The following is a 27,637-nucleotide window of genomic DNA, read 5'->3' as shown; positions in this document are numbered from 1 at the left end:
TTGAACAAATGCTGGCTTTACTGCTTGCACATCTTCTCGATAGCAGTGCAGACCTCCTGCACTGATGCCTCCTTGCTTGGATCACAGGCCAGCTGGACCACCTGAACAGACACGGGTGCGGTATGTTAAGAGTAGACTGGCCCTCCGAATGAAAACAATTTTGAGAACAACTAGAAAGACAGCAAGAATAAAAAGGCGAGTAACATCATATTAACAAGAAAATGAAAATAAAGGCCGGACAAACTTTCAAGGGACATTTACCATTTGTAAGGCCAAGAGCTACCAGTGTTGCATGTAGGCTATGGGCAGGGAAGACTGGTGTATTGCATCTGGGTCTTTGTGTTCGCAAGCTTTCACCTCTGTAGCCACTGCAGATGCCGCTACACGTCGGCTCTCTTGCGCTTCCATTCATAACTTCGTGCCTGCCACAAAAGGCTGTTTAAAGGGCCCAGTATCTCCATGGAATCGCAACAGTTTCACTGAAGGGTGTTACTACTCAAGTGGGTCAATTCACGATGTGAAGTGACATGCATCTCATCCGCTTGCTCCTCTCGCCACCCATCATACTCTTTTCAGCCCTGGCCGCTTTGTTCCCCTCCTCTGCATTGTCTTAATCTTATTCCTGCACGGGCGACGTCGAGATCTCCGGAATAGAGACACTGACAGCTCTCGCTGCAAAATGAATGGCTGTGCTTTGCTTTCCCCTTCAAGAAGGAAATGCACTTTAGGTCGTCAGCCTCCACGTTTGGGACCATGAAACTATGCCAAAGCAGAGTGCCTTAAACAGCAGTGCGAATCACAACGTGCACTGTAATCATTCCTTTTATTTAAATGTGGATGTGGATGTCCTTGCACAGTAAAAAATGAAAAAAAAAAGAAAACAGACGCACAAAGTGAATGTTTATATCCTTGGTTGTAAGGCCTTTGCGTACAAACTATGAAATCTACAAACACTTGGAACAACATCTGCATGCAGTGGCGTTCACTGTGTCAAGCTGTGGATGCTATCTTCACAATGTCGGGACCATGGTCGTGAAATTAACACGTGCAGGTGTGAAATTCACGCGCACCATTTTAGGGTTCCAGTAGATGGAGGGAATGACAAACCAGCATAGTTCATGCACGTAAACATCACTATATATACCTGGCAACCTGCCAAAGTCAAAATTTGGGAGACAAAGGTTGGTTGGTTTATGGGGTTTAACGTCCCAAAGCGACTAAGGCTATGAGAGAAGACGTAGTGGAGGGTTCCGGAAATTTCGACCACCTGGGGTTCTTTAACGTGCACTGACATCGCACAGTACACGGGCCTCGAATTTCTCCTCCAAAGAAATTCAGCCGCCGCGACCGGGATCGAACCCGCGTCTTTCGGGCCAGGGAGACAAAGGGGCAAAATGAAGTGCACAGTGTAAATAGCCAGGGCTTGTTTACCTGCCGCTTACTTGAAGAGTGACATCACATTCATCTTATTTAGCACAATGGACAGGACAACAGAGAAAGAAGACGAACATAAAGCACCCGTGTTAGTCTTCTGCTGCCCTGCAGGTTGCGCTAAATAAGAGGAATGTGATATCAAAATACAACTAGCTCAAGAGTTCACTCTTTTAAGGTCGAGTTTCCCGTGCAAGACTTTTCTGACTTCAAAAAACCTGTAGCAAATATTTTTGGACACACTGACAAGAGAAGCCAATTTATGGCCCTGTGTGTCATTCCAGCTAAAGGCAGCAGCAATCATCTAAAGATGATTATTTGCAAGGTTAACAGGTCTCCACGACGACTCGCAGCAGGTGGTCTGAAAAACTGACTACTTTCTAGGGCTCTCCTATACTTTCATGAAGGATGCAGGCTGCTTGCAGGTGGCAGTGGAAGCAATACATTGCTTTCAATGCCAGATCGGCCCGTCAGTTAATTAAAATACATTTGGAGAAGGATGCACACATCCAGATACATTCTTCATGCTTGAGCAACAGCCTAACGCTACAGATACCAACCTTTTTGTCCTCGATGTGCACATGAACAGTTGTCTGGACAGGATCAAGTTTCACTGGGGTGCCCGAAAGAGAAACAAGGGTCTCCCCCTGGCGTGCCTGACGAGGAGCATTCCGCTTCATCCTGGAAGCGTGCAAACAGAAAACGGCCCCAGCCCCGAAAGAAAATTTAAAAAATAAATGTTTTGGACTGTACGATATCGCACGACATGTTGCATTTTTAAGACAGAAAACTGCAGCAAACAATACGTGAACGCCCTGGCGCTACTTCCAAGCTACGATTTTGAGCCAATTTCAGAGCATCCAAAAAACTTACTTTGAGCACTTTGTAGATGTTTCGAGTGGCTGAGCAATATTTGTAGACATTGCTCGCCCATCAAGGAACCAGTTTTGAAATATAGTTATGCTTCGAAAAAAGTCTAATCCTGGTAACATCTAAATGCATCACAAAAATTTTTTATCGATGGTAACTTGGACCGACCATTTTCTCGTTCCCCTCTCGTTCACCCACTCTATAGCAAGGTTCTAGGATCTGGCGTGCCTAATATCACAGGCACAAAAGGGGCGATAAAATTATGAGAAATTCAGCCGGCGGGGTATCTGCAAATAGTTTCCTCTGTCTTCCTGCGTTAGTGCCAAATGCCTGTTAATTGTCCGTGGGCGCATAAAAGTAAATGCTCCAGGGCAAAGCAGGGAATTCCCCTAGCAGTGCACAGATTACGATGACTGCAACTGTGTACAGGGAGCGACACCACATTTCGCTGGCAGGAAATTCAAAGGACGCTCTATTAGTTAAACAATGTCTGCGTTCGTGCCAGCTGCTCATTCACTTATTTATGCAGCACGATACTTCGGGAACAAGCGCCGACAAATGCGACAGCTCGCTAGGGAAAGACTACACAGCAGGGGTTGTCAAGGTGCTTCAGGCTCAGATTATTCCTCCGAAGCAAACAATAGTTCATTTTGAACTGCTATATACATTTGTTCTAGTGTAGTTTAAATCCCTCATTAAGTCTGGCATCGTGTTGTCCCAAACAGTCTTTCAGTCTTCCAGTCAGCAAAAAAGAATGGTGATAGCAGCACTTCCCACAACAGAGTTACTGTTAGTTTCTTGACAAGGCAACTACCTTGCCTGTACTACGCAGCAAAAAAATAATGGATAAATTGAGTGTGTAAAAGAACAAATATGATTAACAACAGTCGTCTTCTTTTCCAGCTGTGTGCCGTAACGAACTTTTTGTGCTTGGGTGGGGTTTGTGCAATAACCAGTAGCCTAATAGCAAGTTAACAGTGAACTGGCAGGAGGCTGCTTGCTCTGTTTTTTCAATGCAGCCTACGCTGCCATCTTCCCACTGAGCTACTTTGGCAGGTAGAAATGGCTGAAGAAAACCCAATCAGGAAGAGCCTATTACAATCAAGAAATGTACGCTAACTCAATCGCGGTAAATTTGTTTTCAAGGAAAGAAAGGTGTAGGAAGTGTTATTTCTCGGTGTACACTTCAACCGTGCCGGAAAGGATGGACGAGGGAGTGAAAGAAGAAAGAAAGAGGTGTAGCGATATGTTATATGGCAGAGAGGCAATTAAGACCATCATGCGCCAAGCACAAGGTATATAACAAAAACTTTTCGGTGTATTGTATACAGATGCGAAAAATCACCAGTGGTGTAGAAGGTCTCAAACATTAATGCTACCTAGTGATCGCATAGAAAAAGAAATTTAGAAATGGCTACTAGTAAAAGCTTTAAGGAGGGTTGGGCAACCTCAGCCGCTATCCTTGGCTGGGCAAGGATCTCGACGCTCCCACAGAACCATATAAAGAGCTCAGCGTCCTCAGGGAAGAGAAAGTGGCTGAGGTCTCCAAAACAAAAACAAAAAAGTTGTTGTTCAGAATTCAAAGTTTCTCGAGAAATCCTGCTTCTCTTATGAAGCTAAAAGCGCAAGAAATGTCAACGCTTTCATTATATTCTAAAAGCAGTGTTGGATCAAACAGAATGTATTTGTTATAAAACTGAAAAAGTACTTTTTCGTAGTTTTTTCCAGTTTAACACAAGAGAATAAGCTGGGTTAGTGTAAGTTAATCCCCGCATTTTTCGCAAACAGGTTTGAAGTTGTGCGTAAGGTGTGTGTGCCCTATTCGGGAGCGGCAGAGAATGAAATGTTCCCGGTGCACACATGAATTCCATTCCCCACAAAACTGGCTGTAATAAGTGTAGTTTGTTATTTACCTCTTTGTTCCGAGACGACTGACATTTTTCTCTTAATTTACGTTGTACGAAGTTCACGCAATCCTTAAAGAGCATATTTACTTCCTTTATTTCCTGGCCACGAGCTCGAGCAGCGCACAAATCTGCTCTCTCGTTGACTTTTATTCCGACATGACTCGGAACCCAGCAGAGTTTTATGTTTTGTCCTTGAGCTGTAGCTATTATTATGTTGCGTACGATGTCACCAAGTAACGGAGTGATTGCATTTCTAGATTGAAGAGCTGTAAGTACGCTTAGGGAGTCTGTGTAAATGCTGTTCGTGAGGTTCTCGTATACTATTTTTTCTACAGCTACACAAACGGCTTAACATTCGGCAATGAAAATGGATGCACACTGTGGATGTCTGACTGTTCCTTTCGAATTCCATCGAAATGCTGCGCTTCCTGCCTAGACATTCATTTTTGAACCGTCAGTATAAAATTCCGTGAACATAGTGTATTTTTCTTGGTGTGCAAAGAACTTTTGTATGGTATGTTGCTGCGGAGTTTGTTTTTTACGGACCTCTGTCAGAGTGAAGTCGCAAATTGAAGGAAAATTAGGAAAATTTTACCATGGAGGTAGTGGATTTCTTCTTTGAGCAATGTCAGGTAATGTGTCCTGTATATTGAGATTCTCACATATCTCTTCGAAACGCAAGACCAGTGGTCGAGTTGCTTGAGGTTTGTTGGTGAATATTATTCTAGAAGGACATTTTGTTACAACTGGATAGAAGATGTGTTTTGGTGGAGATCTTACTTTAAAGGGACTATGCAAAGAATTAAAACCCGCTTGTAAATGCTAGAAGTGATGCTCAGAAGCATTCGCAGGAAGTATGAGTCTTCGGAACTGAGCAGGCAATTTATTATGAATTTTTAAAAATCGTGTTTATTAAAATTCGCGGGCCGTTTGGTGTCTTCGTAGGGACCCATTTTGAAACTAAAATCGGGAAAACAGACGTCACTAGTCCCGTGACGTCGGCAGGTCACCCCACGCTGTCATTCGCACACTTCCGGTAGCGGTGAAAATCGTCTGCTCGAGCCGCCGCGCGACCCCCTCGTGCAAGCGCGAGCCAGGGCATTGCCTTCGCGCATATGGTTTTAAGGCGGAAGCCTTTAATGCCTCATCCTTGTAAGCAGGAGCTGTCGACAGAAATGTCACGCTTTTCAATTGGTCGAAACGGTCGTGACGTCACAGAGCGCGAATTTAAAACGGGGCCAATTGTACTTTGGCTACTAACCATGCAACCAATTAAAGGGATCGTTCAGTGATGCTCCAAGTAAGTTTGACTGAGTTTAATTAATTCCCTACTTAACCAATTAGTCAAACCTTTCTAGTCAGACCAGATAAATAAATAAAACACACTAAGAAATTTGCCGAGCTTGCGAATCGAACCCCGGTCTCCGGAGTGCGAGTCGAGCACGCTACCGCTCCGCCATGCCAGCTCGATGGTTTGGAATGAACAAAGGTGCGTCTAGTGAATACGGTATCTTCGTTCACTCCCATCTTCCTCCCTTCCCGTTACGGCGAGGTTTAGGTGTCCACCGAGATATGAGAGACAGATACATTTCCTTTCCTCAAAAACCAATTCACCGACGAGCAAGGCGTATTTGTCCGCGTTTCAGATTGACCCAAGTTATCGTGACGTCACCGCGCACGAAATTTGACGGGTGTCCACCGAAATATGTGAGACAGTTACTGCGCAACTTCCTTTCCTCAAATACAATTTTCGACTAGTGTCTACTGAGATATGTGAGACAGTTAATGAGTAATTTCCTTTCCTCAAATACAATTTTCATTTTGTTCATTACGGCCCCTCTTTCTTCTTTCACTCACACTTCCTCCCTTCCTGTACGGTGCGGCTCAGGTGTCCACCGAAATGAGAGAATTACAGACTATTTCCTTTCCTCAAAAAGCGTTGCGTTCGAAGGGCAACGCACCGCACCGAACAGGTGGTGGCGTTCTTTGGACTCCGTGGCAGCGCTACAACACGCTGTCGCGTTCCACTCCTAAAGGCGAAACTTAAGCGTCATTAATTGGCAGTTAATTAATGTACCAACAAAATGTGCAGTGAACAATCACGTAGCAGAATGCAGCACTCAGGCTTTCGCCTTTCACCACTTTAGGCGCTAAAGTTCCTCGTAATTTTTAATTTACCTCTGCCGCCTCTTTCTGTCGCCTTTTTCGACCGCCCAAGATGAATACGTCTTGCTGTCGTCGGCAGCAAACCCAGTGACTGGCGAGGTGTTGAACTCGGGCATGTTATTCCTAGAGACGTGCGTGAGCGAGCAGCCTGGATAGAGCGCATCGGACTGCCAGCGTCGCACGCCCGCCGAAGACTCCGCGTTTGCGGTCGACACTTCGCACCTGACGCTTACTACTATAACCCACCGCTCGTTCGACGTGAATGCATAGGGTTCGATGCCCATCGCGGCCGTAACAGCGAGCAATCGCGCCTCGAGGTCCGGGTCCATTCTGCTAACTAGCAAAGAAACCCTACGCGCGCCCCAATTCAAGAAAGCGCAGAGACCGGAGAGACGCTGCCGACGCACGCTGCTCCTCGGGAGTGCGACAACCGGAAGTCGTAAACCGAACGTAAGCGAATGACGTACTCATGGGCGGAGCCCAGTCCCGGAGCTGTTTTCTTCATTTTTTTATGGTGCCCCGCGCGTACGAGTTGAGGGGGGAGAGGAGGAGCGTGATTTTTTGTCGCCTATAACTTCGTTGTAACTGATGCTAGCTTAAAAATTCTTGCGCTGGGGTGACGAGTGATGGATTGCCTATCTATCTTCTGCTTTACGTAATCTCAATTGATTTACTGCATAGTCCCTTTAAAGGCATATGCACAAGTTAAAGCAGTTCTTCTGTTTTCATGTGAGGGTTAATTGGTTTCTGCATAGAGGCTGATTATGGCAGATGTCCCGTATGTGCCACATGAGAGGTGTAGGCCTGATTTGTGTACTGGATCCAATTTTTTTAATATATGATGGTTTTGCTGAACCGTACACAATGCACCCATAATCTAATGAGGAACGTACCATAGAGCTACAGATGTGTAGCAGACATGTTCTATCAGAGCCCCAATGCTTACTTGAGAACACTTTTAGTATGTTTAGAGATTGGGGGGCTTTCTTTTTCAGTGAGTTTATATGCGGCAGGAATGTGACTTTTTATCGAATGTTACGCCTAAAAATTTATGTTCTTCGTTTATTGGTATCATGGTTTCATTTAGGTGTAGGGTGGGTTCGTTCTGCAAGCCTCTTTCGAGCGAGTAAAGAACTGCTACCGGGTTTTGTGGGGAAAAGTTGAACCCATTTTTGCCTGTCCAAATCGCTAGTCTGTTTTGTGCAAGTTGTGTCTGTCTCTCACAGTTTAATAAGCCGGATAATGCGCATGCAATTTGAAGGTCGTCGACATTTAATCAGTACACCCCAGACTTTGGATAATGGATAAGTGTGCTGCAGTAATTATACAGGTAGTGAATAATTCATTATGTTCATCAAGACCTAGATCTTCCGAAAATCGTTTCTCTAGACTGGCATTTTCACGGAACAGTACCCACGCAGCCAAGTATAACTTCCAACGGCGTAGCTTGCTCGGGATGATTGATGGAGAGGATGACAGGCTAATAATGATTGGAAAATGATCACTTCCGCTTGGGTTATACAGGACATCGCATTAAAAATAATTAAAAACAGATGGCGAACTAAACGACACATCTAAACAGCTAATTTTTCCAGCGCTTCTGGAGAAGTACGTGTGCTTTCCTGAATTCAGTAGGCACACATTATTGCACAGAATAAAGTCTAAATGCGACCTCTAGTGTTAGTTTCTTCACTTCCCGAGAAAGAGGAATGGGCATTAAAATCTCCAACCAACAGATATGGCTCTGGAAGCTGTTCTAGAAATGTTTCTGAGTTGCGAAGAGTAACTGCTAGGTGTGGCTCGAGGTATATGGAACATATTGTGATAGTTTTAAAATGGACAACAGTGACTGTGGCAGCTTTATATTTGGTTTTTAACTTGATTTGACGGGTTTCAAAACCAGACTGGATGATGATCGCAACACCTCCAGAGAGCCTATTCGCTTGCTCACGGTCACACCGAAGACTTTATACTTTTCTAAAATGTTTGTAAGTTCAGAACCTAGTTTAGTGTCCTGTAGGCATGAAGTCACAGGGGAAAAGGAGTTTAAAAGATCTGTCACATCACTGTAGTTTTTACAAGGCCCCGACAGTTCTAACTAATTAGAAACGCCATGTTGAATAAGTTTTGGGGGTGCAGATAAAAACCTATGTTCTCAGTTTTGAGGGTCCTGCTACTGGTGTAAAAGTTTTTGTTTTGTTCTTTGCAGGAAATTTGCCCAGACTTCGGACCGCCTCATTTTGTCAGGGCGATCAGTTTCTGAGGAATGGGAAGCCATAAAATGGGTATGTTGTTCGGCAACGGTGCCAACCACCCACCATGGAGCCCAACAAGGGGACGGACCCGAAACTTAGATGAAAGCCCTGCCCACGCCAGTTGTACACTGTAACTAACTAAATATGACGAAACCCCGGGCAGTTTGCCACAAAAGGTTAACCCTAGCCGCTAGGAAAAAAGGAAAAACCAAGAAGGAAGGAGGAGACAGGAGAGTTTTAAGAAACAGAGAGGAAAGTGAAAGATAAAGGGCAAGACAGGAAAAGGCGACTGCCGATGTCTCCCGATCGGGTCACGCCTCAGGTGCCATCTACGGGATGCTGGGCATAAAGTGGTGTGTTGCCTCCGCCGAGGGGCCTTAAAGGTCCAAACACTCGGCATCGGCTACACCACCAGGATCCCCTTTTCCCCGGACACGGCTGAGCCACGCACGGCTAAGCGCGGGTGCTCGGGTCCGTGGTGGCGCACTGCTCCCCATCATCCCCATGCGGGGATGTCCCTGCGGATGGTCAGGAACCCGTGATGTTGCTATTCACAACATCTGCATGCTGCAGACGACCCTGCGGGAGGGATGGGGGGGGGGGGGAGAAAGATGTGTGGTAATAGAGGGCTCCAGATCAGCTTCGAACCACCTGGAGATCTTTAATCCTTTAAGGCGCTTGGTACACAGTTGTGTACAAAATGAACTCTCAGCTTGTTTTTTCCGGAAGTGCGCTACCCCTAGCAGTCATTTCATGGTTTGATAATAATTTTGTATCCTTCATGTCGCAAATAAAATTACATCTTAAGCTGTCTAGCGAATGCAATAAATAATATTTCTCAAAATGGCAAAGGAGGAACCACGTAATCTAGGCCAACAGATTTTGGCGGCAATAATAACACCATTCCCCTCCCTGAATTTCAAGGCTAATGTGGCTTTTCGGAACAGTAATTGATTTCATGATCCTTTAGCTGTATGCCTGACATGTGCTGAAATTTCTGTTCCCATTAATTATGGCATTTTGTATGAAATTTTGCATATGCCTGCCTAAAATTAACCACGTGTATTTTGCACTAGAAAGCTTACAAACTCTCTTTCTTGAGGCCTGATTTACTTTGAGGTAGCTTGTTTGTCTGTTTGTTTATGGGGTTTGGTTTGGTTTGGTTTTGTGGGGTTTAACGTCCCAAAGCGACTAGGGCTATGAGAGACGCCGCAGTGGAGGGCTCCGGAAATTTCGACCACCTGGGGTTCTTTAACGTCCACTGACATCGTACAGTACACCGGCCTCTAGAATTTCTCCTCCAAAGAAATTCTAGCCGCCGCGGCCGGGATAGAACCCGCGTCTTTCGGGTCAGCAGCCGAGCACCATAGCCACTGAGCCACCGCGGCGGCTTTATGGGGTTTAACGTCCCAAAGCGACTCAGGCTATGAGAAACGCCGTAGTGAAGGGCTCCGGAAATTTCGACCACCTGGGGTTCATTAATGTGCACTGACATTGCACAGTACACAGGCGTTTAGAATTTCTCCTCCAAAGAAATTCTAGCCGCCGCGGCCGGGATCGAACCCGCGTCTTTTGTGCCGGCAGCCGATCACCATAACCACTGAACCACCGCGGCGGCCTTTGAGGTAGCTTCATGGAGAAGAAAGAGTTAATGCCTGAAAGGGTTAATGTGCTCCGACATCGCACAGCACACGAGTGCCTTCGGCGTTTCGCCTCAAGACATCTTAATCCTGGTTTGAGAGAGAAAGAAGGAATCGCGAACTTCCTTTTGGCAAACAAAGGCCGACTCACTATACTCACTCTATGCCGGCAATGGGGCGAACTACAGCTGCTGTGGCCTTGGTAGCCTTGACCCGCCCCTTTACCGGCTTTCCTTCCGAGCCTGTTTCGTGGCCCCCTTCCGCTGCGGTCCGCAGTCTAGTAGCCTGCAGAGCAGATCGCGTATGTCAACTGGTGAAGTGCATGCCAGCTGAGCTCGATAACTGCGGCTGATAACAGCACAAGAACAATGAGGCCGCAAGGCACCAAGTGAAGGACAAGCGCTGTACTCACAGCTATGATGTTAATGGAAAAGAAATGGCATAAATATAATTGGTCACGTATGTAACGCGAAAAAAAAGGGAAAACGGGAGACACAGGGTCATATACGTGAAGCTGTCAAGAAAAGTGCATTCCACGTGCAGTGACAAAGATGGCTGCTAACGAACAAATTTTAATGTCTCAACGAGATACTCAACGAACACTCACAGGTCCGCTGATACTGACAATGAAACGGGACGATAGTGCAACAGATTTGAATGCGAACTTTTCTTAACCGATTCCTTATGCAAAGAGTGCAGCAGCAAACGCCTGTATCACGCTGTTGCACACAACTAAAGGAATGCAAGGAACAGTTTTGCAGCAACTAGAAAACCATGATATACGGAGAAGCGGCCTTGTTTTGGCTCTTTTACTGAATTACACTGATGCGAAAACACCCGTCCGTGCATTAGATATAGGTGCCAGATATCAAAACAATTGCAGAAGGGCTCCGTCTGCTTGCTAAGCTGTCCATGTGCATGAACTGTGTGGCTCTGCTATATCGCTGACATTCAGACAGCAAGCATCAGTTTGCTGAGTGGTTCACTTTCAAGCAGTCTCGGAAGGTTTTTTTCACAGCTCACTAACGTAGGTACCATTTCAGTCAGAAGCGATTTGTCAACCAACCGTGGAGGTTGTTGAATTGCATCTTCCAGTTGTTCGCATGCAAATAAATAGAAAAAGCATGAAATGAATTATGCAAAATGAACCCTCACAACATGAGAAATAGTGGCATTTAACGGAGGATCACTTCTTTAACACTTCGTCCAGATCAAGCCCCATGGGTTTTTCTCTTCCTAAAGCCAGGCTCAAGGGTGAAAATTAAATTCAATTGAGGATAGCACCACTATACTCCAAGTATTCTGATAGATGGCATCAAACATTTTTGCTGAAAACTGGACACTGATATATTCAGAAGAAACTAAAACCAAGTGAACAGCAACTTTATTTACCACTGGAAAAAAAATGACAAGGCACTTTTACCTCAAAGCAAAGAAGCAGCTGCAAAGTTTAGGCCCTATTACTAGTAAAGGAGTTCATGCAATAGCACTGCATTTGATGGTTTCTTTTTTTCAGCAAAGCTCCACACGAGTTCGCTTACCTGGACGTCAAATGTTCAATACCACCAGGGTATAAACTAAACCAAACTATTACCAAAGTTATTACTATATATATTGCACAGACAGTGCCAATAATGCCGGACAGACTTTGTTCTGGTATGTCCACAAGAGGCACACAATCATAATACCCGTTTATCTGACAGGCTTTTCTAAAAAGTTAAAAAATGCGATTGCCAGAAAAATCAGAGGTAAACAGCAGCGAAGCTACAGCACTCACCCTCTTCGCCGCTGCACCGGCAGGAGGCTGCTGGTGCCTGCGTAAAAAAAAATATATATATCAGACATGCAAATGTTTTAGAGCCGCACGCTTCCTTTGGCGTGCAGAGCAGCAACCCTACACTTTTCAACAAGCGAGTTTGTATACGTGCATAAATTTTCTACTCTGCAAGACGTCGAGAGAGCCTAGTCAGGCCCCAAGCCGGACTTCTTAACCCAGTGTGCGGGACACTAAGGCATATCGAAATTTTCAACAGCTACCTTATGCAGCACTCACTTGTCCCCTTTGTGCAGCACATCCAAGTTTCATGGTTTCCAAATGCTCTTTACACAGCGTCACACGTAATGACATATTCGATCAAATTGCACCGCAGTTGCCCCAAAACCAGTGCGGTGGGTAGGGGCTCATTTTTGTGGAGCCTTAGGCACACCAGTGCAATTTGCAAAAGATAAGATTGAGCAAAACTCAAATTCACATGTTCGGTGCCTCGGCTATACGAGACACAGCACAGCACAAAATGTGCGGCATGTTTTTAGCCAGCAAACGGATTAAGAAGCAGCAAACTATTGCTCAGGTCACTGAGCCATGCCTAGTGCCACGTGGTCTCAGCCTGATGGCGCTGAACTATGCACAGAGCGAAAGATGTGTACTCTAAACAATATGGTTCATGTGGCACATGAAGCTCTACCACAGTATTATGACAAGTGTCATGAACAATGTGCCGTGCTTCAAAGACCTAATTAAACTGACCTATGGCGTGGAAACTTGCCGGCCTAAGAAAAAGTTTGGAAACAAACAGTAGAACACATTGCCCTAAGGAAAGAAAAATGATAGGGATAGCTCTGAGACAGAGATAGAAATGTGAAGTAGAGAATAAACTCTAGGCAATGATATATCTAGCACAAATGATTTGGGTAAGACATGCGATGGAGATCACCAATGACCTACTGCGACAATCAAGTGGATTTTTAGGGAAAGCAAAACGTAGCCATATCCAGTAGAAAGACAGGCAGAGATATGGAGGTTTGCTGGGACAGGGTGGGGACAGCTGACAAAACGACACAACGACACCGACACATGGAGGGCATTGGTGGTCTTCCCTCCGGAGTAGATATGCACGACTCCTTTCTTTCATAGTCACCAAACATACAGGCTGTTTCACCTAAGATTTTACACAATTTTGAAAACTAGGCTTTTTAAGTTAGAAGAGCGCTTTTTTCGGCATAGCATTGTAAGCCGTGTAGTACATCAGGATACAGCTAAGGCGTGCGAGCTAGAAGGATGGTTAACGAGCAATAAATAGGCAACGTTTTAACTGTTACTGTTAGACGCCTTAATTACCGAGAGGCGTGTAGCCCACAATCTGTAATATCCATGTCAGTTTTAAGAATTTCGAAAACGTGGTTACCCTCGGCGCTGTGGCCCAGTAAATTTGTGCTATTTCGACGAGTTGAGTGAACTGGAGAGGTTGCTATTCCTGCATGCTTCTCGAAAGCGCATGTATTTTGCTGATGTCGCCAAAATTCGTTAAGCCACAGCGCCGAGGGTAAACGCATTTTCGAAATTCTAAAAACTTACTGTGGATAACACTTACGATGTGCTACAAGCCTCTCACCAATTGAGAAGCCTACCAGTAATAGTTAAAAAGTGAACTATTCGATATTAGCTAACCAGGCTTCCTGTTAACACGTCTTAGCTGTATTCTGATGTACTACACCGCTAACAACGGTATGACGAAAAAAAACTCTTCCAACTCAAAAACCCTATTTTCAAAATTTGTGTGAAGTCTTAGGTGAAACACACTGTAGAAAGATGGATAGATGGTAGGACCCCTCTGAAATGGGATGGTGAGAGGTGCGGCCCACTCTCTGGACTTTCTTTATATTTCTCTAAGCAATCCCAAATTTACAGGCATATTCAGAAATTCCGAGAAAATTTTATCGACTTTTGCACTGTTCAAATTTTGAAATCCTGAACTTATAAGATTTGTATCTTAAAGCAGGGGAGTGACATAAATGTACAACTGTTTTTTCTACCAGCGTCTTCCACAGGTTAATTTGCATTACCTTCCTTACCATTAAACTCTAGGGCCTTATGGGGAGTGGCTGCGCCCTACAACTAAGGTTAAAGAGATATCGCTTTAAATTTTAGGCGGTCGAATTTTGTACTGCAATGAAAGCTGGCGTTCCCAAGTCATTGAATCCGCTTCGTTTTTTGCACGAAGCCGGCGGAAAGCACTTTTTCCTCTCATTTTTTCCTTGAACTGGTGCACCTGGCGGCGCCGCCCCGAACTACTACCTCTTGGAAGCTGTGACGTCACGAGCCTCCCTGCCTCCGTGGCCGGCCATCCCAGCCGCTTCGGCGTCACGGCGTGCGCCTGCTGCAGCTGTGTGGACGCTACGCGCCACATACGGGACGCGCTGCGAGTGCCGCCACTTGCGCCGGGAGTCGTTTGAGTTCTAATTTGATCCACGTGGCTGCCAGACCAGCGGAGGATGGGGGTGCCAGAGAATTATTCCGCTAAAGGTTGTAACAGTAGTGCAGCGGGGGAAGGGGCACGCCATGTTATGCCTTCCTAAACGATGCTAAGCTCTTAAGAATGGATCCGTATATGGCGCAGCTAGCCTTCGCGACAAACATTCTAGGTCCGAATTTTTGTAGCGACAATTTAATCGACAACGACTGCGACATAAATCCTCTGTTGCGAATTCTCATCATGCCACTGAAACGACAGTGCCTCAAACCTGAGGCTTTGCTGTGCATAATGTCTGATATTCTTGTGAGGGAGACGTTTTTGAATAACTGGAGCCAAGCTGGAAGAAGCGGTTGCTGTTGCTGTCCTCGATATAGCGGTTATGGCGGTCGATAAACTATACAAAGCAAGCGCTACAACGTCGTCTTCCAGGTCAGCTGTACGCCACCTCGCAATACTAGGTGGCATCCCTGGAAAGCGAAAAACCCAAAGCATGACAGCCGCGATCTAGTGAAAAGGAACCGAAACTACATGAAACTTACAAGTAACTTATAAAAAACGCAGTTTACTTCAAAAAATGTGCACTCAGTAGCACATATTAGTGCGCATACTTAGAGAATTTGAAGGCTAAAACGTGGTAGCATTTCTTCCTGGTGTATTTTCCTTGTCAAGAGACAGGTCGGAGGTATTTTCACTGGTTCCAGTTTTTTCGCTGATTCAAACAACCTCCGGCGGAAAATCATCTTGGACGCGACGGGGAACAGAAATGCACTTTATAAACACTGCCGTCTCCCTTATTCCGAATTTGCAGTACATTAACCAAACAAACCGCCGGATGGCAGTATATATGTACGCTTGAACGGGCAGAAAAATAAATATGTCCTGTAATAGTGCTTTCATGCGAGCATGCGCAAATATAAGAAAAACTGGGCGGAGAGGTTCTTTCCTCATGCCCGAGACCATTGGAAAGCAACAACGTTGGCAATTTACGAACAGGCCAATGACACTAGAATCGCGCGCGGAGTTGCACACGCAAGTTTTTTTCGCAGCTTAGAAACAATGCTCCAGTGACAAAAACTGCGTGTTGCATACTGTTTCGCTATGCCGATGCAATTAGGTTGGTTGCTTTTATATGTCCAGCATTCAGTCGCAATCGCACCTTCTGAGTCGAATTTCTCCAATTTGACATTTAATGCAGTATCCCTTTAGGGGAAAAAACTTTAGGGGAAAACACGTAGGGTAAAACAAGAAACACTTTATGAGAATGGATCCGACCACAATGCAAAATGTTCATTCGGATTGGTTCTGTGGCACAATGGAATAGTCCTGCGCTTTTTAATGTTTAGTATAGAGCAGTTTGGATCTCCTTGCTGAAAATTATTTCTCCATCTTTTTTTTATTGCATCCGGGATTAGCAACGCACCAAAAATTTCCTTCATGCGTTACATTTAGGCAAGATTTTCAGATGCTTTTGAGCCAAAACCGGGATTTAAAATGCTGCGACCTGGGCAGCAAGACTTGAAGTTGGAGTCCTGCACCCTTGAGAGAATGCTACCGACCTAAGCCGGCTGATAGCGGCGATGCTCTCAACAAGTCTCAGCTCATCCACAAGATAGCAGACTTCTCCTGTGTAATAGGACAATGCCGTCACAGAGCGACACTGTAGACCCCAGTGCGGCCCGCCCTGAGAGCGCAAACCGCATATTAGGTAGGGCAGGCGGATGGAAGCCTGACAGCTCCTCTTAATATTGTGTGCGCGTCTCCACTGCTGTGCACATGGACGAAACCTGTTTCGCACATGCGACCCCGCCTTTCGTGTGCTCGTTTCAACACCATCGCCTGTGTCATATTATCACATGGAGTGACAGTCTATGTTTATGCTTGCGTATGAATTTAAAAAGCTTGTGGACTTACGCAGCTATTTTCGTCACTAACGCTGAGAAAGTGGAGCTATTGGTGTCACGAGTGCACGGTGAAACCACACACAAAAAAGCGTACTGGTCTCATCAAGCTCATTTTTGTGTAACAAGTGAATAACCATATGATTAAGAAGCCAATACTGCAATAAACTGCGGCTTTCCCGGGCCCAACTGCAGCATGAACGAGCTTCATGTTCGGTTATTTTGCTTCTTCGTGTTTTACATGCTTGGCCTTCGCTGCTTGCTACCGCGCGGTGTGCTTGCTACAACTCTGTTACTTTTCAGCTTTACCCTTTCCGTGTATCAATCACTCTGGTGCCCGGCTGCTGACACGAAGGTCGAGGGGTCGAATAATGATGCATTTCGATTTAGATGAAGTGCAAAAAAGGGTTTCACAATGTACGTGTGCGTTAACAATTCCCAGGTGTTCAAAATTAATCCTGCGCCCTCCAATACCGCGTTGCCAACAGTTCGCATGTAGCTTCATAATGCAAACCTCACGCACCATTACTACGCCACAGGTTTGCCGTGCGTCGATGCGGTACTGCTACAAGCAGTGTAGGTTGCTCTTCCATGGTGCAGAGCTGCACTTCTAGCATATGTGTACAACACCATGCTAGTTTATATGCGAAATCACGCCCATCAACTTCGCCTTCACATCTGTGCTACCAGTTAACATGGCAGTGGTAGAGTAAATGCGCAGTTTAGAAGGCACGCCCGTGCTCTCGCCTCCTCGCCGGTGATGCATCATTTCCCCATCACTACTACATCGCCCTACCTGAGCGCCCATCCTACCCACGCAAGAAGATTTCCGTGAGCGTACAGTTTCCGTCAAGAACACATACGCCTGTGAGCACGTGCATGATATGCGGGAAGCCCGCGACGCCAGTAATACACTTCCCCGCTTTTCGGCAGCTGCAACACCACATCAGACATCGCTAAAAATGCCAAAAGACGAGCATCATTGGCGCTTACTGTCGCCATTGGGCCTCTGCGTGCGCATGCGCAGAGACAGGTGCAATGGGCGCAAGCAGCATGCAAATGTGGTCAGTATGGTCGGTGTTTAGCAGTGCCCACGGAAGACCACCGAATTCTGAGCAATTCACGAAGCTCACCTGGGCAGCAATGGCGCCCTGGTAGCACCTGCAGTGTTGGCAGAAGCATCCCCGCCACTTGCGTTGGCGCCCAATATGGACAGGGCGCTTAGCTCCAAATCGGGGATTATTACTGCACAAAATGCAATGGTTATTGTTTACTATTATGCATATAGCAGGGTACAATAAACAGGAAAAGCAACAGAGACAACAGCGCATAAAAAAATTTGTACATGTCAACACTGGTGGAAGCCATCCCTGAAGTAATATTAACTGTACTACTCCTAATGCTTTAACCCTTTGAGGCACCGTATATCGTTTCGATTTGAAATGAAAATTCTTCCGCCTAAACAGCATATCCAGGCCTCAAGATTGCCGATTTGTTAGTTTATGAATGAAAAAAAAAGAAAAAACAATGGTTTATTTTTACACACGAGTGCTAAATATTAAAAAAAAATAGCAAAACTCCTGAAAATTATTATTAAAATGCCAGGATTTGTAAAATGAGCATCCTAGAGATCTTGGAATCTTTCTTTCACTGATAATAATAATAATGATAATATAATAATAATAATGTGGACATGAAGCCACATTAAGATGGACATGAAGCCAGAAATTCAGCAAAACGAATTCACGATAATTAGTACAAGTGACAAAATGTATCTAAGGAAATGGCGCAGGATGTGCTACCGCGCTCACAGTTTTGAAGATTATTATTTGCTACGTGTGCGAGTTGAAATAAAAAGTGTCCTGTTTGCAATATGAAGGATGGTGAATTTTCCCGACACAAAGAAATCACTGCGCACACAGAAAAGCTGAGTTTGCAATGCCCACAGTCATGTGCAGATTATCTTAAACGGTTAAAGTCCCTTGGTAGGCTTGTTGCTGATGTCATCTTTGATGAAAAAAAAACAGAACTACAAACAACATAAAAACCTCTTATTTGGGGGGGGGGGGGGGTAGGGGGGTTCTTCGTTGTGTCTGTTCCTGGTATATGTTTTTCACCAAGTACGCATGTAATATGTTTTGAAATAAAGTGCGCTCGTCCTGTCTATGCGTTTCTTACCTTTACATTATTCTTGTATTTTGGCGCTTTTCAACCATGAAGCTTCGCAGACGCACTACTACTGAACATTATAAAACATAGAGCTGAAAAACAGCTGACATTTTGAAATGGGATGCACATGATATATAAATTCCAGAAATAAACCAGCTTCCAATGTCGGTATGGTGCTACAGTAATTTTTTTTAAATAGGTTTGGTTTGGTTTATGGGGTTTAACGTCCCAAAGCGACTAAGGCTATGAGAGACGCCGTAGTGGAGGGCTCCGGAAATTTCGACCACCTGGGGTTCTTGAACGTGCACTGACATCGCACAGTACACGGGCCTCTAGAATTTCTCCTCCAAAGAAATTCTAGCCGCCGCGGCCGGGTTTTTTTAAATAGTAGGGTTTTATTATCGCGAAGCTAAACATATGCTATGGGGTATGTGCAGACGGGGCTTTAGACCATCAGGGAATCTTTAAAGTGTCCCAACATTGCACAGCACATGGGTGCCATTTGCATTTCGTCGCCAATCGTATGCGCGTACTGCGGTTGGGATTGAACTCGGTCCTTCGGCTTAGTAGATAAGTGCGCTAGCCATTGAGCCACCATGGCGGGTGTTGAAATAATGTTGCAGCTAATGCAAGACAGTGTCGAAGGTGTTTAAGAGGTTCAGAGAAGAAACTGTTCCTTGCAAACACTTACTGTCACTGCCCCGGACCTCCATGTAAGGCTTGTTCAAGATGTCCTGCATTGCAAAAATAATTCTTAAATAAATAAATAAATAAATAAATAAATAAATAAATAAATAAATAAATAAATAAATAAATAAATAAATAAATGTGCTGAATTTCAAGATCTTTGAAAAATGCAGAGATCACTGTCCCAACAGTACATAGTGCAGGGACTGAAAACATTGCACACTAATGAAAAAATTGGCAGTGGCTTAGCTCTGGTTAAGCCTGGATATACAAGCGAAAAGCTGCAGTTATGCTTTGTTTGACGCCATGGCTGTCGCAGTTCGCGGACAATAGACTGGGAGCACCACGATAGCGGAGTAGATTTTGAGCCAGCTCCCTCGCTGCCAAATCTGGGTCTTCTTTTCTTCCTTCCATGGCGAATGTCGGCGCCTCTTCTACGGCCGCCGCTCACTGGTGCGTTCTCGCACGCCTTGCGAAAGAACCTTTCTTGGGACGGCGGCGGAGACCGCGCAGCAGCGGCAAGGGGTAAACCAGTGGCGAGGAGGAGAAGTGGCGATGGAGCGTGCGCCGCGGCGCGCGGCCTCTTTTATGGCCGCCGCCGCCGCTCACGCGTTATCGCAACGCCTTACGAAAGAACCTTCTCCTCTTGGGCAAAGAGACCAACGTTACTAGACTAGGTTCGCGAAGACCGCGCGGAAGCGGCGGAGGGTAAAATGGTGGTGAGGAGGAGAACGGAAGGGGTGGCGAGGAGGAGGAAGGGCGCGCCGCGGCGGCGCCCAGGGGTGGCCCTCGCGAAGCGCGGTGTTGACGAGCCTAGTGAAGCTTTTCGCTTCAAAAGATGCCTGTATACCTCTCCAATAGGGGCTCCCTGGGCGTCGCCATATTGCTTGCTGTGCTTTTGTCTCCACATGGTGCAACCACGCTGGAAATGGCAGCAGAACGGGTTTGCAACAGCCCAGGGAGGAGGCGTTTCGATATATCTCTCGCCCGATGCCAAGTTTGAGCTTGTGCTTCTCCCTAGGGACTGCTATGACCATGTACTAGTAGTAGAATCCAATTATAGCAAGCTGTTAGGCTGAAGTAAAACTGCCGTCTTAATTCATCTTCCGTAGATGACTACATTTTCTTTTCGATTATGGTCTATGGTATATGGGGGTTTAACATCCCAAAGCGACTCAGGCTATGAAGGACGCCGTAGTGAAGGGCTCCGGAAACATCGACCACCTGGGGTTCTTTAACGTGCGCTGACATCGCACAGTACACGGGCCTCTCGGATTTCGCCTCCATCGAAATTCGACCGCCGCGGCCGGGATCGAACCCGCGTCTTTCGGGTCAGTAGCCGAGCGCCATAGCCCCTGAGCCACCACAGCTGGACATGGTGAAGGCAGCTTCAATAAAGAAACGAGAAAGGCGAGAAAGGCCGAGGCGACGTAGGGTAGAGAGTTGAAAGAAGAAGCCAACTTCTTGAATGACGTGGGGTTTCTGAGACAAAGCAAGCGGCGCATAACGAAAGAAGGCAGCGTGGAGCGCTGAGAAGATAAAGGTAGTAAAAGTATAGTAACGAATATGAATTGGAGAAAACAGGGGCGAATGGTCCCAACACTCGGCGACGCGAAGCACGAGTCAGTACGAATCACGAAGCAAGAATCAAGCACGAATGTCGCTGGGCTCGACTATGGCGCGCCCGTTTCATAGCTATTGCCTCCTAAATGACACTGAGGCGGCGGAACACAACGCCGTGTTCATTCAAAGCTTTGGGTTTTGTATGGAATCAAATCCCGTCCCCCTCTTGGAATCATATTCATGGCTGCGTTATATTCGTGCAAATCCTTCAACACTAGGACCAATTCGAAAACGTGGTAACGAGATGGTTTGGTTTATTGGGGTTTAGCGTCCCAAAACGACTCAAGCTATGAGAGACGCCAGTAACGAAATGCAATATAGCTGAAAATAATTAGCACATAATGGGATCATGAGAGCACGATGAAAGGTAGTTCTGCGAATTTCTTTTCGGAAACAGAACAGCCATTATTCAGGAGCCAAATTACCAGACAGGATCACGGAAGCAATGCTATCGCTAACCGCTAATATAGTGAAGACACTGATATAATAAAGATTTTTGCTGGTTCAAGAGATCGCTATAGAGGGATGTTTTCTGCGTCTGAAGCACATTTTTTTAAAATAACATTTCAACCTTCCTTGCAGTACCATCAGCCGACGATTTGTTGTAAAATACTTAGCTCTCCCTCCCTTCCAATCAAGTCATTCACTACAATAGGAACCCCAACGAAACACCACCCAGGAGCTTTATATTACTGTCCAAGAGAAGAGCTTCACCTGGCAATAATGACTTGGCAGGGCACCAGAACTAGGTATGCGAAGGCATTATTTCCCACTATTGCGCCATACTGCCAAAGCTGCCGATGTTTGCTAAACTTTAATTTCACAACGATCGCACTCAAATGCGGCATAAACTTCACACACAAATTCAAAGGCCATAGTACCTCACCAGGTCCCAAGGCGCATGTGTCACAAAACCTTCGGTTGCTTTGCAGGCCAGACAGATAAGTGAAGAGTGCTTGCCATTTCGCTTTCGTATTTGAGCCTCCTTTTCTTTTGCATCAAAGTTGCACACACCATTTTTGCAGTCGGATTATATTTTGCACTTTTTTTCCACTGAATTCGTACCTTGTCAATATCGGACTAGAACATTATGCTGAACCACCACCATGTCGCTCAATTCTCTGTATTGTGGTACTCAAGCTAGTTTTGAAGAATGTGCTTGCCATAAACCCATGCAACCTGCGATGGCTACACGAGTGCAGCAATGTGACTTGAACACTGGCAAAGCCGACTCTCGAAGGTACTGTTACCAGTGTTGGTGACAAATAGCGATCACCGACCTTGCACCGGTGCTGGCTCCAATCTTTCCCTCGCCCCTCTGGCTATACATTCTCGAGATGAGAATAACTGTTAAAATTTTCCTGGATAGACATCCTGGTGCATTCACTGCGAGCAGCGTTGCCGCCGGCTATGCATTTGTTACTTTATATTGATGAACAATAAATACTCATCTCTGACGAGGAGCTGATCCTCAGACGCTTCAGTAGGTGCAGTCAGTCGTGGCCGGTAAGCAGTTATATATAAATGCGAGATTAATATGTGCAGCTCTTGTTGCCGCATTTTGTTATTGGTATTTATTTTAAGGAGTGACGCTATACTTGCACCATGTTAACCCAAAAGTTTACTAGCGACATCTCACTGTATCCTCCCCTCCATATTATTCCACTACGAATATCCTGGTGCCGTGCCTGATGATAGGCAGCATTGGTAGGCTGGTTATGAATTAGAATTTTGGTTTGGGTTACTTTGTCATACACAGCGGAGAAAAAAAGCTCGAACAAACGAGGACAAACCAAAAAACCAATCCGGTTTGTTGTTCCTCTACCCACATCTGTTCAAGCTGCCTGACCAAGTAGTGGCAGGCACCATAACACTCCTCACCTCTGGCACCATTCCTATGACCCTGTCATACCACATGTCCGCCTCCATGTGGATGCTTTCAGCAACTGCCCTTGCAGTCGCCAGAGACTGGTCCAAGGTGGACTTCAGTTCGTTCGCCATAGCTTCGATGTCCCTGCGTCCAAGGCAACACGCTCCCCCCCACACACACACATCACAAGACTGGTGGCAAATTATGTCACAACGAATGATGATTCAGCGAAGTAAGCGCAAATTTTCCAGGTCATTTCTTTCAGGGGGTATTCTAGAGTTGCACTGGAGCCACAGCACGAGATAATTTGTGTCAACCAGAGTGGTTTAAATGTATGCAACTTGTATAACTTGTCAGTTGCACCCTTCCAAGCATTAGAATCACCCAACATGCCGAAGGGGGCACTCTTAGCTTGTAGCTTCTGGAAATAGCTATGACTGGTAAAAGAAGAATTTGCAACAAATAACTGCAAAGATATAGTAACTAATTAAGATGTTATAAGATATCAAAGGAGGCACAAGTGAAATGTGAAAAGAAATAGGAAGCTTAGCTTGACCAGAAGATTAGCCTCCAGAAACACTATCAGCATTATTTCTGCTTGAGAAGGTGAGTGCGTTGCTGTGAAACATAAAAAACTAAGTCTCCAATTTCTTTTCTCACTACATCCCTACGTAATGCAGGTGGTGTTCTGCCATTTTTATGCTGCAAATTCTAATAAGGCCCGGGTGGATCGAAGAAAACAAACCCACATTAACCATCAATCAGATGACGCTTCTGTAAAAGTATTTATGGACAGATGTCACTTCCAAACTGCTCAGAATTAAAAACTGCCCAAATCAACGCATAAATCAAAATATAATAGCTTAAAACAAAGGTAGGAACTCGTTTAGTATGGCAAAGAACCAGAACAAGACTGAAAGTATGAAATAAATAAAGCAGCTTCTTCGGCTTACTAGGTAAGTTGGCACTCTCCACCGCCCAGATTCAAAGGAGGTGCGAATAAAAATAAAAATTCATATTTTTAACTTCGTTAAACATATTAGTGCGGAAGCATTCTCAAATTGCCAAGGTAAAACTTTGGCAATGGTCCGAGCCAAATTTGGAGGTCGCCATTATGTTGGGCGCACTCAATTACGGTTTGCCATCGATTTTGGTCAAAATATGCCAACGTCAAATTTCAGGGGTGGGTCCGGCAAAATTTGGAGGTCACAATTGTGTCAGGCATAATCAAATTCGGGGATGGCACGGCCAAATGTTGAGGTAACTGTGTGTTACGCTTTTTTGTAATTTTGCTAGGCAACGGGACAACGGTCGAAGTGACAAGATTGTTGGTCTGTGCTCGTGAGCGTACGAGTGCTTTCGCACTAAAATCCACCTGCGCATTCTCTCAAGATGTGGTGACCTCACTCCTCAGAGAACGCAAATGAAGTCGTGCTTGGGTTTCTTGGGCTGATAATACTGCGCGCAACGGTTCCAAGTAGATCAACAGGGCAGTATGCAAAGCAAGCAAGTACGATTAGCATTTAGGCAACTCAGCAGCAGTCGCCACTTTCCTTTTTCGAAATAGCGTTGAATGGGTAAGCGATGAACCAGTAAACCAACACACGCATTTTAGTTTTCAGCACATTTTACAGCTTACATAAGCACTATATTTTATTTAGTTTAATTTCATTATACTTTATCATTGGAGCAGGCTGCACTTGCTCTCGCATGAGAGTGCTCTCAAATGCAGGCGGTTGTTGCAAGCATTGCGTGGGGAAAAATGCTATGCCAAGGACGGTATACATTCCCAACGCCATACACTTCCGTATTATTCAAGCTAAGGACATATAGGGACCACACCATGCCGACACCTTACTGCAGCTCCTCATGTTTTGGTGATTGCTCTGGTAGGCTATGATGCCAACAGCCAAGGTACACAGTTTTGAGAAGTGGTCTCACAATATGATCTCCTTTTGGACAAGAATGCGTTCAGAGATTATGGTTGCAATGAAAAGAGACCTTGCCTGATCAAGCTCTGATCTCTGCTCTTCTGAAAAAAAGCTACCTACTGATGTAAGCAGCGACGACCGGATGTTGAGAAAGCGCTATTTTCTGCTTTGAGGGCATCAGAGAGTGAAAAAGCGAGAAGTTTTTGTCACAGACGCTGAAATAATTGGGCCCACCGGGGTCATCCGACAAAGCTCTGCAGCCCACATGGGGTGCACTTTTTTTACGACAGCTGTTTCAAGAACATGTTAGCCCGGTAGCTGTGTTGCCCCATCCCGTCACATGATGAAACATATCATGTGAGAAGAAATAGCGACGTTGCTCCATTGTTAAAGGTAGTAGAATCTCAACACTTCGTGGCGCCACATTTGGTGGCAAAATATTTCTGCAAGTTGAGAATGCAAAGACAGGTGACAACAGTCATGCCATCGCCTCTCGATTTGCCAAAAGAAAAGTTGAGTGAGGAGCCTTCCTACCATGGGTAACCAATGATACTTTTCATTCATGCCTAACACAAGAACTAAAAGCAAACAAAAAAGGTCACAGAGAATAGAAAACCAACCGATCTTTTGTGTCATTTCAATGCAACATTTTGCTCTTTCCGTTCCTACCTGATCGAGTCAGGAGTGGCTGTGGTGCGGGGAAGGTGCGAGGCATCTTCTGAAATCGCCTTCTTGGTCCGAGGCATCTCCTTAAGAAGGGGCACTCTATAACGACGAAAATATATCCACAGGTTTAAATTCTTTCATAACATTTTGAAATGCAAAACTGGCGTTGACAGTGACCAATAATTGAAGGAGATTATAATGACAAACAGTTTTGAGGGCATGATGGAAGTTCAGCTGAGGGCCAAACTAAGCCTTCCGCCAGTTTACTGCTTATATACCTCTCCGAGATAACTGATGGATGTATTTAGCACCGAAGAACCGAAAGGAAATATGCATATGCGTTGAAAAAAAAAGGCAAAAATCAAATTCATATGTTAGCTCAATCTGGCACTAAACTACCGTTGAGGGAGGAGTGGAAGAAACGTAGTGCATGGAAAACCAACCAAACACAGCCTTTACTGGCATTGCAATTGTGTGTGTCTCACGAAAGGCATGGATACCGCAGAGTTCTAGGCGGGACAAGCTCTGCAGACAAATACAACTAAAAATGAAGCAGCATGGACACCTTAAAAGAAAGCTCCAGCCGGCGGCATCGACCTATTGCCACACCATCGGGGCCAACTGCGTTGCTCCTGATTGCACATAACGGCTAGTGACCGAGGCAGGTGCAAGGTAACTGATCACAATCCTGTGACAATAAGTCCATACCGTTGGCTGCAAAGCTTACTTTAAGGAACATTTGCAGCTTCATTCTCCAGTCGTATTCGACTATACAGTATACCGTTACAAAGTGCAGAGAGGTTTATTGCTGCACGATTTTGTTTCCATTGTCATTACACCTCTAACAGAGGGATCAGGTTCAGAAATACAGAAAAGTGGCTGTTCCTCCTTGAACTGGACATAACTTTAAGAGTGGATAATTTCTTTTTATATTTTTGGACTGCCTGTCCCACACAGACAAAACAAGATTATATTTTTATTTATTTATTCTTGAAATGCCCTGGGTAGGGGTTTTACGTGAGGGTGGGCGGTTTCACCGCACAAGATGTTGGACTGCTGTTCTGAAGTTTGTCGTACTGGAATGATCCTTGAGTTTCGTACAGACATACGAGTAAATACCACCCCGAAACGTATCAAGATTCGTTGCTGCACGGTTTTGTTTTTGTCTCTCATTTCAGCTGAAGTGGTCAGGCCAGTTTTCATTGAGGACACAGATTTTGTCCGGCAGTAAAGATTCATTTGCTACACAGAAAATTGGATCTAAAACAGTACCTCTTTTCTCACCACTTGACTCAAACTCAGAACGCAAAGACCGAAAAGAGCCCGTTGATCACCATTCCTGCGTAGCCTAGCCCAAGGTATCTGGGCACAAAGCTTTCCTTCTTTTAGAAACATCTGCTTTTAGTGAGAGCAGCCATGGGGTTGACCGCAGTAATTAAGCGACGGTAACTTTTCTGTCTGGACACGACTCTAGCTAGACTACCAGTCCTTTACAATGTATACATCATTTACGTGCTTTGCTTGCATTTTTGTACAAGAAAGGTAGGACCGGCTAAAGTAAGTTACAAACACTTTCTGAAAGGGCACCAACAGATCATAGTAAGCAATAGGTGCAGCAAAAATACTTGAGACCAGGATTATTTTTTATGTAAGAACAAAACAGACTCAGTTCAGTGCAATTTCGAAGCACAAGTCAGATATGACATTTGAAATTAATTTTAATTGTAGTGAGCCCCACTTCTTAGTAATCATTTCCATCCCCGACACTTTTGCTTCACGCAGTAAGATTCCATAATTTTACGCTACACTTGAAAAGCAAAAGGAAAACCCAAACAGGTGATTAAAACCTTAGTTGCGACCAAAATAGCGCGGGCACTGGCAGGGCAGCGTACGTGGGACACTATGGAGAAAGCTCGAAACTACTTAAGTGACACTGCGCAGAGAAACGGAAGAAAGGGGCTGACTGCGTTTTCCGTGTCTTTTGACAACTTTTCCGTCTTTCTAAGCGAGGAATCTGACGTAGGGAAAACGATGCTGAACCCCATTTATTGGACGAAAAAGTCCAAGAAATACGCGTTTCCAATGGGAGTATACCCCTCTAAACTACTCCTCCAAGAGTGGCCACCGGCCGTACATCCGCCCTGGGCGTACTCGCTTGGATACGCACGAACTACGATAGAATAAAACTTGTCAACTCGTCGCCCAGTTCACTTCAGTTTGCTTGGGTTAGCTCTCTCACAAAAACTGGCAATAAAACCGACCTTGAAAACT

At 45.2% G+C, this 27,637-nt stretch overlaps 1 protein-coding gene across 1 annotated transcript; it reads right to left on the bottom strand.

Annotated features, from left to right (window-relative positions):
* On the bottom strand, positions 1 to 22,910 carry LOC149353419 (uncharacterized). The gene is made up of 7 exons (XM_089577347.1): positions 22,781 to 22,910; positions 19,281 to 19,323; positions 17,554 to 17,665; positions 12,047 to 12,083; positions 10,430 to 10,554; positions 1,992 to 2,112; positions 1 to 101 (listed from the first exon to the last, which is right to left on the bottom strand). Exons 1-7 carry the CDS (start codon positions 22,898 to 22,900, stop codon positions 18 to 20), a joined length of 642 nt encoding a protein of 213 aa, XP_089433473.1. The 5' UTR covers positions 22,901 to 22,910; the 3' UTR covers positions 1 to 17.
* Between the last annotated feature and the right edge of the window lie 4,727 nt (positions 22,911 to 27,637).

This window comes from Amblyomma mixtum, chromosome 3, assembly GCF_055824585.1.
Source record: "Amblyomma mixtum isolate Tamu chromosome 3, ASM5582458v1, whole genome shotgun sequence".
Taxonomy (NCBI): domain Eukaryota; kingdom Metazoa; phylum Arthropoda; class Arachnida; order Ixodida; family Ixodidae; genus Amblyomma; species Amblyomma mixtum.
The sequence above is the reverse complement of the archived record's forward strand: the minus strand, read 5'-3'. Positions and strand labels throughout refer to the sequence as shown.